The sequence below is a fragment of the Tupaia chinensis genome, unplaced genomic scaffold (assembly GCF_000334495.1).
Source record: "Tupaia chinensis unplaced genomic scaffold, TupChi_1.0 Scaffold000187_1, whole genome shotgun sequence".
Classification (NCBI taxonomy): domain Eukaryota; kingdom Metazoa; phylum Chordata; class Mammalia; order Scandentia; family Tupaiidae; genus Tupaia; species Tupaia belangeri.
Genome location: NW_006159662.1, coordinates 596,767 through 610,040, shown reverse-complemented (window position 1 = coordinate 610,040; position 13,274 = coordinate 596,767). Strand labels below are relative to the sequence as shown.

Here is a 13,274-nt window from a genome sequence, read left to right as displayed (position 1 = left end):
TTGTTTGTTCTTGTTTTTATTTTGTTTTGGTTTTACTATAAGGCATGTGCAATCATCAGAGAGAGACAGAGAGAGGGAGGGTGAAAAAGCACCTCCCGGGGTGGGGGGATGATCACACTGCAATCCCTTCTCCTCCATTCTCCTCTTGGGATTTTGGGTGCACATGCACGTATGCCCAGCATAATTTTTGAGCCACCGGGTTTAGGACTCAAATCACAGAATCGGCTGTGTGAGATCACCGGGTTTAAGACTCAAATCACAGAATCGGCTGTGTGAGATCCAGCACTTTAACCTCCACTCCACCTGCTGCCCCCTGAAGTCTATTTTTCAAAGTATGGTACTTTTAAATTCTTATTAAAATATCAACTTTCTAAAGTATCGAACCTCTAGAAAAGTAAACACATGGACTTCTCAGTCTAAAAAAACTTTGCTTTGTTACAAAAACTTAAAACAAGATTTATCATACCCTGAAACAATCTTATAGAAGTATGTTTATTGATTCATCATTATACAGAGAAATACAGCCTAGGTGGCCTGCGGAGCTACAGAAGCTGCGTGTGGGAGGTCAGCCCAGACAAGTGCCACCATCTACCTGTCACTGGGTGGACGCAGCACCCACCCCCTGTCTTCACCACACCAAGAATATCTTAGTGTTTATAATATAGTTTCTAAAAATATGACATGGATGCCATAAAAAATAAATGCCTTATACAAATAAGCATGAGTTTAAACAGGAATGTAGAGAATCTGGGGTCTTAAGGCTCTTCCTGGGGGAGGAGCTTCCACTTCATGGAGGCATCAAGTTCCTCATGGAAATCGTGTAGTTCCTGCTCCTTGGAGAGCTCCAGGAACACCTGAAAGGGAGGACAGAAATAAAGAGAGGTTAAAAAGTCACACTGCCTCTTGTAGCTCCAGGGAGAGCAAAGATCTTGCACACATTACACTCTTAGGAAGGAATTTAAAAAAGTTGGTGGTATTGGAATTGAAGTATGGATTTATTTTGGTGCAAAAAATATAGAAATTGATGTACAGCTTATATATATATATATATGATCATTTTATATATAAAACTTTTATATATAAAAGTTCCTGCGAACTTTTCAAAGACCTCTTGGATGTCCGTGGGTGACATAGAATCACTAAAACCGACCCACCTGCTCCAGGGTGGACTGTGACAGGCTGTACTCCTCCAGGTCGAAGCTCTGTTTGACTGCATAAGGAGGAAGACATGTCAGGAGATAATATACTTTTATATTGAGATGGTCTGATAAGTCAGCGTGTAGTCCAAATAATACATTTTTTGAACAAATATTAAATAATTTAGATGAACATTCATTTGTGCATTAAATTCATCATTTAGTTAACAACACACCGATGTATTTACTTGGGTTGGGAGGGAAGCGCCCGTGTTATGCTTGCATTCTGTGCAGTGTTTGAGATCTGCGTTTAAGGAAGCCTGTGTTGGGAAGCCTTCTTTCCCTGCACGTGAGCCATTGATTTTGAACATCCAGCACAGGATAATGTGGCAGGAAGACACATTTTGAAGAGAGTAATAGAGACACATCAGAGAGTAATAGAGAAGGATGTCCAAACTGTTTCAGGGAGTGGATATCTTCACGAACCTCTGTGCAAAACACTTGCAGTTTCCTTAATTGGGTTGAAAAGCCTTCCTGAGGACTGAAATAGACTGGGAAGGACAGTTAGAGCTGTGACAGGAGCCCAGTAGACTGGAAACATGTCCTCAATGTCCTAGGCCAGTATTGGACTTCGTACTCACTTGGGAAGTGTGAATGACCACATGACTTCGAGAGTGAGGTGCTCAGTAAAGAGAATGGAAAGATGACTACTCTGACTATGGATGCTATTAGTAGGAGTCAGATGAGTCTTCTAGAACCAAGAGACCACAATTTTTTTTCTTAGGGCAGGTGACAAGTAAATAAAGATATCGTTGAGTTAGGGCTGGCAGGTGGCAAGGTGATTAAGGCACTAGACTCCCACATGACCAACCTCGGTCCGAGTTCTGGACCTGGAGGCTTGTTTTCTCACTTTCCCCTTCTTTTCTCTCTCTTCAGTCAAGTTAAAAAACAATTAAATAAATAAATAAATTGAAATTATTCTTTAAAAAAATTAAGGTATCACTGGGCTGTGAAATGAAGCATTGCAGGGCAGGAATTCTGACGTGCACAATTCAGAGGTGTAGAGTCAGCCGACTAGAATGACAAGGATAATATGAGCTTTTGATGACAGATGCAGTGCATTCAGTTTTAAAGTGCAACAGACCCAACGAAAGTGTTTCAACAGCCAGACAAGAGTCAGCTTCTTAAAAAATAGCCTAAGGCAATAATATTCAAGTGAATAGAAAATTTAATTTTAAATATGTATGCATCTAGGGAACCAGCAGTTAGCGTAATGGCTATGTCGCTGGACTCCCACGTAGTCGACCGCGGTTCGTGTCCTGGACCCGGTGGCTTAAAAAACTCACGCCGGGCGCATGTGCGTGCGTGCCCAAGATCCCGAGAGGAGAATGGAGGAGAAGGGATTGCGGCGTGACCATCCCCCCTGGGGGGTGATTTCTCGCTTTCTGTCTCTATGTCTCTCTCTGTCTGTCTGGCGAGCGCACGCGCCCTACAGTGAAAATCTCTCCAAAAAAAAATATATGTATGCATCTATATTCCAAAAGAAAGTATTCTCCTTAACATGCATGTGTAACTGAGTTTAATGGCAAAACTACATGAAGAAAACCCATAAAGAAAAGCAAATATCATTCCTGTTGCCTCTGCCACATATATTCACAGAATCCTTCCATCTCTTTAGTTTTGCCATTTAATTTGAGATTTTAACTTTTTTTTTTTTTTTACTACAGGGTGCATGTGTTTGCTGGAGAGACAGAGAGACAGAAAGTGAGAAATCATCTCCCAGGGGTTGGTCATGCTGCAATCCCTTCTCCTCCATTCTCCTCTGAGTATTCTGGGAATGCACACACATGTACCCACTGTGAGTTTCAAGCCACTGGGCCCAGGATTCAAGCCGCGGTCACCCATGTGGGAGTTCAGTGATGTAACCATTATGCCATCTGCTGGTCCCAAGATTTTAACTTTTAAATGTAATGCATTATATTTCATTTTTGTCATGCATTATTTTATGATTTGTAAACATATTCTTTACAGGGTCTTATATCAAAGTTATAGTTCTTACCCTTTTCTAATTTGAAGAAAGCTTGGGCTAAAGGTTTCACATCTTCCACGGGCAACTTATAAACCATCAGAGAAGAGAACCTGGAAAGAGAGGAGAGGAGAGTGGTTCTTATTTATTTATGACAGATGTAAACTAACTGCAAACATCTTTCCGGTTTCTGCTTGTTTGTTTTTATGTGTGGTAAGAACACTTAACATGGGAGTTTTCTCCGTTCACAATTTTTTAAGGGTCTGAGACAATGTTGTTGACTCTGGATATAATGTTGTACAGCAGATCTCTAGAGCTTATTCGTCTTGGTTAATAAAATTCTGTCTGAGATTATTATCCCTCATTTTACCCTTTTCCCAATCCCTGGCAACCACCATTCCATTCTTTGATTCTATAGATTTAACTGGCTTATTTCACTCAGTGTAAAGTTCTCAATGTTCAACTACACTGTCATGTAATAAGGAATTTTCATCTTTTAAAAGGCCAAGTAGTATTCTAGTGTATATATGTACTATATGTTCTTTATCCATTCATCTCTCAGTAGACATTTAGGTTGTTCTCACATCTTGGCTGTTGTGGAGTGTTCAGCAATGAACATGGAGGTGTAGAAATCTCTTTGAGACCCAGATTTTAATTCTTTTGGGCATATTTCTGAAACTGGGATAGCTGGGTCAAAGATGGTTCTCATTTTAACTTTTTGAGAAACCTCCATATTGTTTTCCATAGTGGCTGTACCATTTCAGCAGGTTCACCAGCAGTGTGCAAGTGTTCCTACTTCTCTACATCCTAGCAATTAGTTGGCTTTTTTAAAATACTATGAGGTATGAGACAATATCTCATTGTGATTTTTGATTTGCATTTCTCTGGTGACTAATAATAAACATTTTTAAATATACCTGTTGACCATTTGTAAGCCTACTTTGAAGAAATGTCTATTTAAGTCCTTAGCCAACTTTTTTTTTTAAGAAAGATTTTTGCTGTAGGGCATGTGCACTTACTAGAGAGACAGAAAGAGACAGAGAGACAGAAAACGAGAAATCACTCCTCAGGGGAAATAGCCATGCTGCAATACCTTCTCCTCTGTTCTCCTCTTGAGATTTTGGGCACACATGCACATGCACCAGTGTGAGTTTTAAGCTACCAGGTCCAGAAGTCGAACCACAGTCAACTACATGGGAGTCCAGCAATGTAACCATTATGTCATCTGCTGGTACCCTTAGCCAACTTTTTAATTAGGTTATTGTTATTCTTTTTTGTCTTTGGAATATAGGAGTTTTGTATATATTTTGGACATTAACTCCTTTTCAGATACATGGTTTACAAATAGGCATCTCACTCAATGGGTTGTCTTTTCATTCTGTTGAGTATTTCCTTTGCTGTATAGAAGCTTTTTAGGTTGATGTAATCCCACTTCTATTTTTTTATATTACTGCTCATGCTTTTGGTATCATACTTATGAAATCACGCTAAGACTGATGTCATGAAGACTTCTGTCTGTTTTTTTTCTAGGAGTTTTACAATTTCAGGTTTTAAATTTAGGTCTTTAATCCATTTTGAGTTGACTTTTCCGTGTGGTGTAAGATAGGGTCCAATTTCATTCTTATATGTGTGGATATCTAGTTTTCCCAATACCATTAGTTGAAGAGATTTACCATCCCCCTTTGTGTATTCTTGGCACCCTTGTCAAGGATGACTTGATAGCATATGTATGAGATTATTTCTGGGCTCTCTATTCTGTTCCATTGACCTATATGTCTGTCTTTATTCAAGTACCACACTGTTTTGATTACTGTAGCTTTGTATCTAAGTCTTTATTTCAGTAAATAAGTAATTTGATGTAGATAAGAATCCTAGGGTGAGTCTATAATTCCATAAGGAAATATTCTGCAAAGATAACTGGGGAAGGAAGAATGATAGACAGTTGAGAGCCCTTGGCTGCTTGGATGGGAGTTGAGTAGATGAGTCCAGATGATGATATCGCAAGACTTGCCAGGGTAATCTTCCACCTTATTCTCTTTCTTCTTTCTTCCTCTTTCCTTCTTCTTTCTTTCTTTTCCTTTTCTTCTTTTTCTTTCTCTTTTCTTGTTTCTCTTTCTTTTCTTTCTTCCTAATTTGCCATAGGGCATGAGTACTCACCAGAGAGGGAGAAACACAAAATATTCCCATGGGGCATGGACAAGCTGTCGTTCCTTCCCCTTTATATTTCTCTCCTTTTGGGATTTTGAGCATGCATGCATATGCACACAGCATGTTTTTTTCAAGCCACCAAGTCTGGGACTTGAACCATATAGTCAGCCATGTGTGATCCAGTCGCCTCAACCACCAGGCCAAGGGCTAACCCTCTACTTTATTTTCTAAGCTGAACATGTGATCCTTAACTTCATCCCTTCAATCAGGAACTCATACTGTATAATTTCTTAGCTTCCCAAGTAGGGTTGAAATCCAGGTGCATGATGGGATTTGAAAAGTTCTTGGAAAGATGGCATTAAAGTTAAGCTTATTTTGGTGCAAAAAAAAAAAATAGAAATCCATGCATAGCTGTTTTTTTTTCCCCCATAATATGCCTTTTTTTATCACCTTCTGAAGATGCTACATATTCTCCACAGGATTCACATATTTCCTTGTCCCTTGTTATATTTGAACTGCCTCCCTATATGATAATATAATTCACCCTCTGATTAGGAGACCAGGAATTCAGCACCAAATAATATCAGCAATAATAATTTTTTAATAATTTGTTTTTGAGATAAATCCTTGCTTTTTTATCACTTAAAATTATGAAAATTGAGGTTTCATTTTAAAAGATACCATATTTTTGTGTTGCAGCCATTCTTCATCCATTTTGCTCATTCCCAGTACATTTATGACATATTGCTATTCAGGAATGTGCTGTGCACTGAGTTATAGAATTGCTTTTATATTTGGAAATGTTTTTCCACTTTGTCATGTTGATTTTTTTCTCTTTATTATCTTTTTTGTTCTCTAGCTCCTAAATCATCTGTCTTCTGCTGTAAATTCTAGGTGTTAATGATGACCCTAAATTTTTTTTAATTTCTCATTTTTTTATTTTTGAAATTATTTATTTAATACTATTTATTATTATTATTTATTATTAATACATTCAATTGTTTGTTATGCATCATTTAGATTGTAAAGAGAGTTTAACCAACAGGATATATGCCACACAGCAGGCAAGTTCAGAATACTATACTCGACATCATCAACAGATGACAAACTATCTCTGTGTCCCACAAATGTCTTACTTCTCCATTTTTTCCCAAATTTCCCTTCCTGCACTCTTTTCCTCTCCCGTTCTCCTTTCACTTTGTCCCTGGCGACCCTAAAATTAATCTTCGATTTTTGCTGTAGAATAAAGTACATCAAATGGTGGCACTACTAAAATTCATATACAATTAGAAACAGTAATAGATTTGAAATAAAATAACAAAGTTTATATCTTGATTCTGCTGCCTGCTAGTTTAATCATGTGACTTAATCTCTTTCTCTATGGATTTCCCCTTTACAAAGATAATCATCAATTCCATTTATGGAAGTCCTTGTAAAGGTCAGACCTCTTAACGTTTTTGAGGTCATCTCATTTTTCATTGGAAAAGACTACTTTGTGAAGTATCTGAGGGGACTAAATAAGGTAACACAAGGCCAGAAGTGCCTGGCACACAGTAGGACTACAACACGTGCTACCTCCACTTTCCTATCTGTCCTGTCTTCTCTAGTTTACTTCCTCCAGTGTCCAATGGATAAACTCTTTTAGGTTTCCCTTTGAGCTAAATGTGACCTTGGATGACTATGATTCAATCTACCTGACAGGAAAAAGTGGACATTTGATACCAGATGGAAATCAGCAGCCATTTTTACCTTTGCTGCCTAGCAGCCTGGGGGAAGAGCTTCAGAATCTCTGTGTGGAGGGGCTCCACCTGTGCAGGGGTCTTCACCTTCATCTCCAGTAGGTAGTCTTTGCCGTATTTGCTTTTTAGGTGTTGGATGGAACCAATACATCTGTAGGAAGGAGGGTGAAGTCATAACAAAAGGGAGGAAATGGCATACAATACAATGTTGAGAACCTCAATCTGTTGCTAGTGTTGTCTCAAGGTCCTTATTGCTGGACTGGGAGCAGTGGGCCCGGCCATGGACCTTGGGTTCAAGTTTAGGAAAGGCACTCACCTCAACCTTCCAGATACCATAATGGCCACTCGGTCACACACGGCTTCGGCCTCTGCCATGTAGTGTGTGGTCAGAAGGGCGCCCCTCTCTGTGTTTCTAAAGGTGGCCCGGATGGCCTGCCTATATTGTCAAGAGATGATTTGCAATTTAGGAAATATTCTAATTAATAAGAAATGGATAGAGAAAAGAATTTCTAACTGGCACGAATGTGAGAAGCTAGCCAAGAGATTAAGCAACGGAGGACTTTAAAGAGGGCAGCTAGGATGAAGAAGGGTGCATTCATGTTTGAAAATTCACTTTATAAGCTAAGTGAGGTATAGTGATTGGATGTATAAAAGAAATTAAAATGAAATATTAAAAAAAAAGAAATAAACAAAGGAAGGGCAATCCAGGTGAGAGCTGTGAACCTGAAAGCATGCACTGGAAGAGGAGAGTTTACAGAATACAGTATTTGTTACAACACTGTGTTGAAACAGAAATGCTGAGCAAGAGAGGATTGTCTATGAAAAAGTTACACAGAGAAACAGAGTGATGCAAAAATCAACAGCACTGTCGTGCCCAGGGGGAAGAAAATACATGCACAGTAAACACAAGCAATGACAGTAACTTTTGCAACTTAACAAGAACCACAGTGTGGCATAAGACACACTGCACACTATGTGATGGTGGGACAGAAAGGCACCATGCCAGCAAAAAAGATCAGCGGAGCAATTGCAATGCTCAGAGTGAATATGGCAGGTCCTGCAGGTGGTTATTCTTCCTTCCATAAGAAATGGTTACGAAATATGTTTAGCATCGGATTGTCTTTGCGAAGTATTAGTTTTACTAATGGTATTAAGAAACAGGTTATGGGACAGTTTTTGCAAAAGTGAAATAGTGGTCCTAACCACATTTGCTGCTGGCCCTCGGGGTCCATGCCGGTCGATGGCTCGTCTAGGAGCACCACAGATGGAGTCCCCAGGATGCTCAGCACGAAGCACAGCTGGAAAGAGAGGGATGGCTCATCTGACACTAATCTGGGGGGTGCACAGAGTGAAAGTGAGCCCTCCCCATACCTTTCTCTTTATTCCCTCTGATAAGGTCTTCACTGGAGCCTTCAGCTGGTCCTGCAGCTTGAGGGCATCAACTAACCTGAAGGAAACATAGTAGAGATCTCAGCCTTTCTGACAACAAAGGAAGTTGATAAGAGAAAGGGCCAAGGAGGGCAGGCAGCAGAGGTCAGAAATGCAGTTCTTTAACCATCTTGTAGAAGTTTGTACAAAAGGAAACTCTTTGAACCTGAAGCACTGGCAGGTCAGGCTAGTGGAATTGTCCCACCCGGTGTGTACTAATAGCCTTCAGCAAGGTGACTTAGATATACAATAAAATTTATTTTTAAAAGAAAAAATAAAGAAATGCAATTCTAAATATATGCTGGTGGAGGGGATGGATGGATGATACTACTGATTGGTTTGAGCCCCCTGAAAGATAGGGGTTACCTTTTTTTTTTTTTTTTTTTGAGAGGTTTGTGCTATAGGGTGCGTGTGCTCACCAGACAGACAGAGAGAGACAGAGAGACAGAAAGCGAGAAATCACCCCCCAGGGAGGATGGCCACACCGCAATCCCTTCTCCTCCATTCTCCTCTCGGGATCTTGGGCATGCACGCACACGCGCCCAGCGTAAGTTTTAAGCCACCGGGTCTGGGACACGAACCGCAGTCGACTACGTGGGAGTCCAGCGACATAGCCATTACACTAACTGCTGGTCCCCTTTTGAAAGAATTTAGCAAACGTCATGGTATTCAAAGAGTTGTTCTATGAGACATGGTCTAAATTTTCATACCTTTGAAATATTTTACCAGTGAATAATTTTTTTCTTTCCAGGTTTAATATGAGGAAAAAACATTAACATTGTAAAATGCAGTGCAAATCTACTCACTGTGACTTGGATCAGTTAGTCTCCCATTTTGAGTTATGCTGTCAGCCCTATCTTTCCCCCTGCTCCATTGGGTACACAGCAGGTGTGGCCCTCCCATGTACCGTGTAATAGCGACCTTGGCATCGGCTTTTCTCAGCCCTTTCACAGCGGCGTAGACCTCCAGGTGTTCTCTCACTGTCAGGTTGGCCCAGAGCGCATTCTCCTGAGGACAGTACCCCAGGAACCCGAGGGTGTCCCCTCTGCTGCTCCCTTTCAGCTGCACCTGTGGGTAAGAGTTTACTCACAGAGCTGCATTCTGGACTGATTCTGTATTTTCCCAGCATCTTCTCTTTACAAACCTAGAAAAACTAGAGAAACCCTAGGACATGATTGAGTTTAATAATCTATCATCATTTTGCATTAGAAAAAGGTGGTCAGAGGCAAAATACATGAAAACAAGTGCATGCACATTCAGCCCCCTAATCCAAGCCAAAGATGAAATATCCTGCAGATGCAGTCCTGGCCTCGTGGCTAACAGTTTACATCCAACTTTTTCATCATCGTACAAATGAACATATTAGTTTGATTCCTTGCTATTGAGTTTCACTCCTGATCAAATATCTTCTGAGTATATCTTATGTCACAGATACTGCATTGCTGAGAGGGCACTGGAGAACAGAATAACCCAGGTTATTTGGAGTTATTTGAAGTTTGCATTCTACTGAGTGAAACTAGAGAAATGGGTAAATAAGAAGAAAGATTAGAAGCAGTGCTGTTGTGGTGATTCAGGAGGCTCGAGTAAAGACCTTCAAGGGAAGTGAATCTGTGTCAGTCATTAGAAAGGGCCTGTCTACCGAGGGGCCATTAGAGCAGAAGAGAAGGTGCCTGTTTTGGAAGAGGCCAGAGGGGAGGAAACTGGGGTGGAGCAATGAGCAAGGGTCACGTCTTGTAGAAGGATGAAGTTGGCTTTGTTCTTGGACCCAAAGCAAAGGTGTTCTGGAGCAGCATCAGCAAAGGGAGGACAGAGCTGTGAGGAGGGACAGACAGCTAGCCCCCGTAGCTGCCTGCAAAGCCAAGGGCTGGTGTCCTTGCAGTCACAGAGCAGCTAGAGGCTGCCGAAAGTTTTTAAGCAGGAAAATGATATGGTTTTTGTTTGTTTTGTTTTTAAACATACTGGCTGATCAGATTGAGCTCCTTTATGACATCCAATTAGTTGACTTTCTACTTCGGACTTTATCTATACCTTTTAAAATATTTCACTCCAGTATATCAATGAGCAGTTATCTCCTTTTCTCCCACATTTAATGAGAAATAAAATACTGTTTAGGGTCAAGGTGGTAATTGGATAGGAGGAAGCCCAGACTTGAAGTTAAGGAACCCAGTTAGGGTTGACTGAGCCGCCAGCATTTGCTAGGGTCTTTTTCATGAAGACTGCTCCACCTGTGGCCTCAGAGGATCAGTGAATACCTGTGCTCTTCTTCCTCTTTAGGGAGATATTCATCAATGTATTTCTGACTGTCTTTTCCCTTCTTGGCTTGACCATCAGTCCTTTCCCATGGTACAGTACTAAAGACCTTTGCCTTATACTGTCTGTACTTTTCTCTGGACATGCTTTCCAAAGGAATTCTTAAGGTTTCCTAAATTCTGCCATAGAATTGTGAAAATATTTGTTGATCTCTACACCACAATGTCTCTCTTTTTGGTAAACCTGAGCTCTTTTTCTTCTGCCTAGCCACCTTATGCAGTTAACTTGCATGACTGGTTAAAGCTGATTCTCATCCTTGTTTCTTTTTAAGCCATTCCTTTAAAACACTACCATAAAATAGAGTATTTGTATAAAAGCATATGTTCCACTTACTATACTTTGTGAAGGGCAATCATTGTAATTGCTTTGTAAAGCTGAGTTCAAGATTAAAGTACTATATAAAGAATGTGCATTGAAAAGGCAAATCCATGTGTTCCCTGGCAGCATAAATAGGATTTGTATGGATTCTAATATTGATTTCTTATCTGACACTGGACATTTCCTCTGAATGGCTTTGAAGGCATGAATAATTATGTCCTCTCAGAACTTAATTTTTTGTTTGCATTTATGTGATAATTTGTGAATTTATTCTCTGTGAGATCCAGACAGTGGTTTAGCAGTAAAACTCAATGTTCTGCAGTGCTGAGAATATGTGGGATTCACCGAGACCTCCCAGAGTATATTGAACATCTGCCCATTTTATGGGGCTGACTGAAGCTGGGAAGTGGGTGGATTTTAGTGTCGAGGCACTGTTGGAGGTGCTGTCTCTCTCTCTCACTAATGGGAGAAATAAATAAACTTTTTAAAAAAAACTACTCCCCCCCCCTGTGTATTGCACTAATCACTTAAATCATCTAAGGATTAAATTACATTTTGCTGATTCTAAGGATGGTGTAATGACTTAAGAATTTATTTAGAGCACCACTAGATTTTCTACAGAACCCACTTACCTGTCCAGCAGTTGGTTTTGTGTCTCCAGTTATCACCTTAATGGATGTACTTTTACCAGCTCCATTGTGTCCCAATAATCCTAAAACTTCACCTAAAAAAAAAAGTAGTTATACTTAATATTAATTGATTCTAATAGTAAAATTAAGAATAAAACAATCTGAAGTCTCATTATATGACAAGTGTGCTATGCTCTTTATAAATAGTATTTCATTTAATTGTCATAACCACCATAGGAAGTTATCATAATTTCTTCTTATGTATTGGAGGACAGACACTGTCAAGGCCGAGGTTCTCTGCCCAAGGTCATGCTGATGGAAAGTGACAAAGTGACACTCTTGGAAGCCAAGCGTCTCCTACGTTCCTAATAACTGTGCTCTGGTGACACAGAGTGAGGCCATCTAACGCCTGCTGGTCAAGCTTTCAGAAGGCACTGGCACAGCTCTAGTTAGCTGTCTTGTAAGTAACAGTGAGCTTTGGGAAACTAGTTGTGTTCATTAAATAGACATATCATGTCTTCAATGGTTCAATTTAATAGGGAGCTTATGGTTTCAATGCAGATGAGACTATGCCCCCACATGGGGGAGGGGAGTTAATTAATTTAACTTAGAAATGAGACATGCAAAAGGATCTGTCAAGGTCCTCCTGCTGCCGATCTGCTTATGAGCCCACAGGTACATGGAATGATTCTCATCAGGGACCACAGAGCTCGAAGAAGGGTCCTGAGACAACAGTGAAAGAATCATGTGTCCAACCTTTTCTAACACAGAAAGAGACATTTCTTGTGGCTATTTTCTTCTTCTTCTTGGAAAAGCAGCGTTTTTGCTTTCCGGCATACTCCTTGCGTAGACAGCTGGCAATGATGACTGGCTTCTGTGAATGCCAAGTAAATCATGTCAGACCTTAATTACCTCACTAACTTTGAAAAAGCTCTGTTCTCTCGTTGGTTTGAATCTTTCTTGCCCAAGCCATGTATCAAAGAAGACCTTCTACAAGGTGACCTCATTGGCCATTCTCCTGTTTCTAACACATATTTTTGGAGAGAAGAGACTGTCAAGAGAACATTATTTTATACTGTCTGCTTGTCTCCTTAGAAAAGGAGCAAAGAGACATAGAGAAGCCCTGAGTCATCCTCAAAGCATAAAACAGCATGTGGTGAACTGCACTTTATCCTAAATTTTCTACTATGCTCTTCATGAGGAAGTAACATGTGTTACTTTATTCCATTCCTAAAATTCTTCCTTGACTTTTGCAATTTCAAGTGTATTCTACTTTTTCATTCATTAAAAAATATATAAAATAATTATAAAAAAGTGAATATTTTCTTTTAATTTGATCATTTAGTGTTAAAAAGATGACTACTAAAATAAAGTAGTGATCCTTATTCATAAGGATTAGAGGAGTTCAAAATCATTTCAGAATTAGACTTGTTAAATGGCCACTCCAACTGATAAGCGTTCATTGTCTGATCAAAAACTACCTTGTATCTTTTACCTCATTGGAATTTGTCAAGTTCAAGGCATTGGCTGTTCTCACTCT

The 13,274-nt window shown here is 39.9% G+C and overlaps 1 protein-coding gene across 1 annotated transcript in view; it reads right to left on the bottom strand.

Annotated features, from left to right (window-relative positions):
- Positions 1–638: 638 nt before the first annotated feature.
- The window catches only part of ABCA8 (ATP binding cassette subfamily A member 8), a 70,822-nt gene continuing 58,186 nt past the window's right edge, over positions 639–13,274 (bottom strand). The window contains 11 exon segments of the mRNA XM_006146739.3: positions 639–854; positions 1,155–1,210; positions 3,196–3,275; positions 7,060–7,200; positions 7,366–7,485; positions 8,253–8,347; positions 8,421–8,496; positions 9,385–9,545; positions 11,738–11,829; positions 12,491–12,608; positions 13,230–13,274. The exon segment at positions 13,230–13,274 is cut by the window's right edge and continues 30 nt beyond it. Coding sequence (XP_006146801.1) covers positions 756–854; positions 1,155–1,210; positions 3,196–3,275; positions 7,060–7,200; positions 7,366–7,485; positions 8,253–8,347; positions 8,421–8,496; positions 9,385–9,545; positions 11,738–11,829; positions 12,491–12,608; positions 13,230–13,274 — 1,083 coding nt within the window. The 3' untranslated portion in view covers positions 639–755.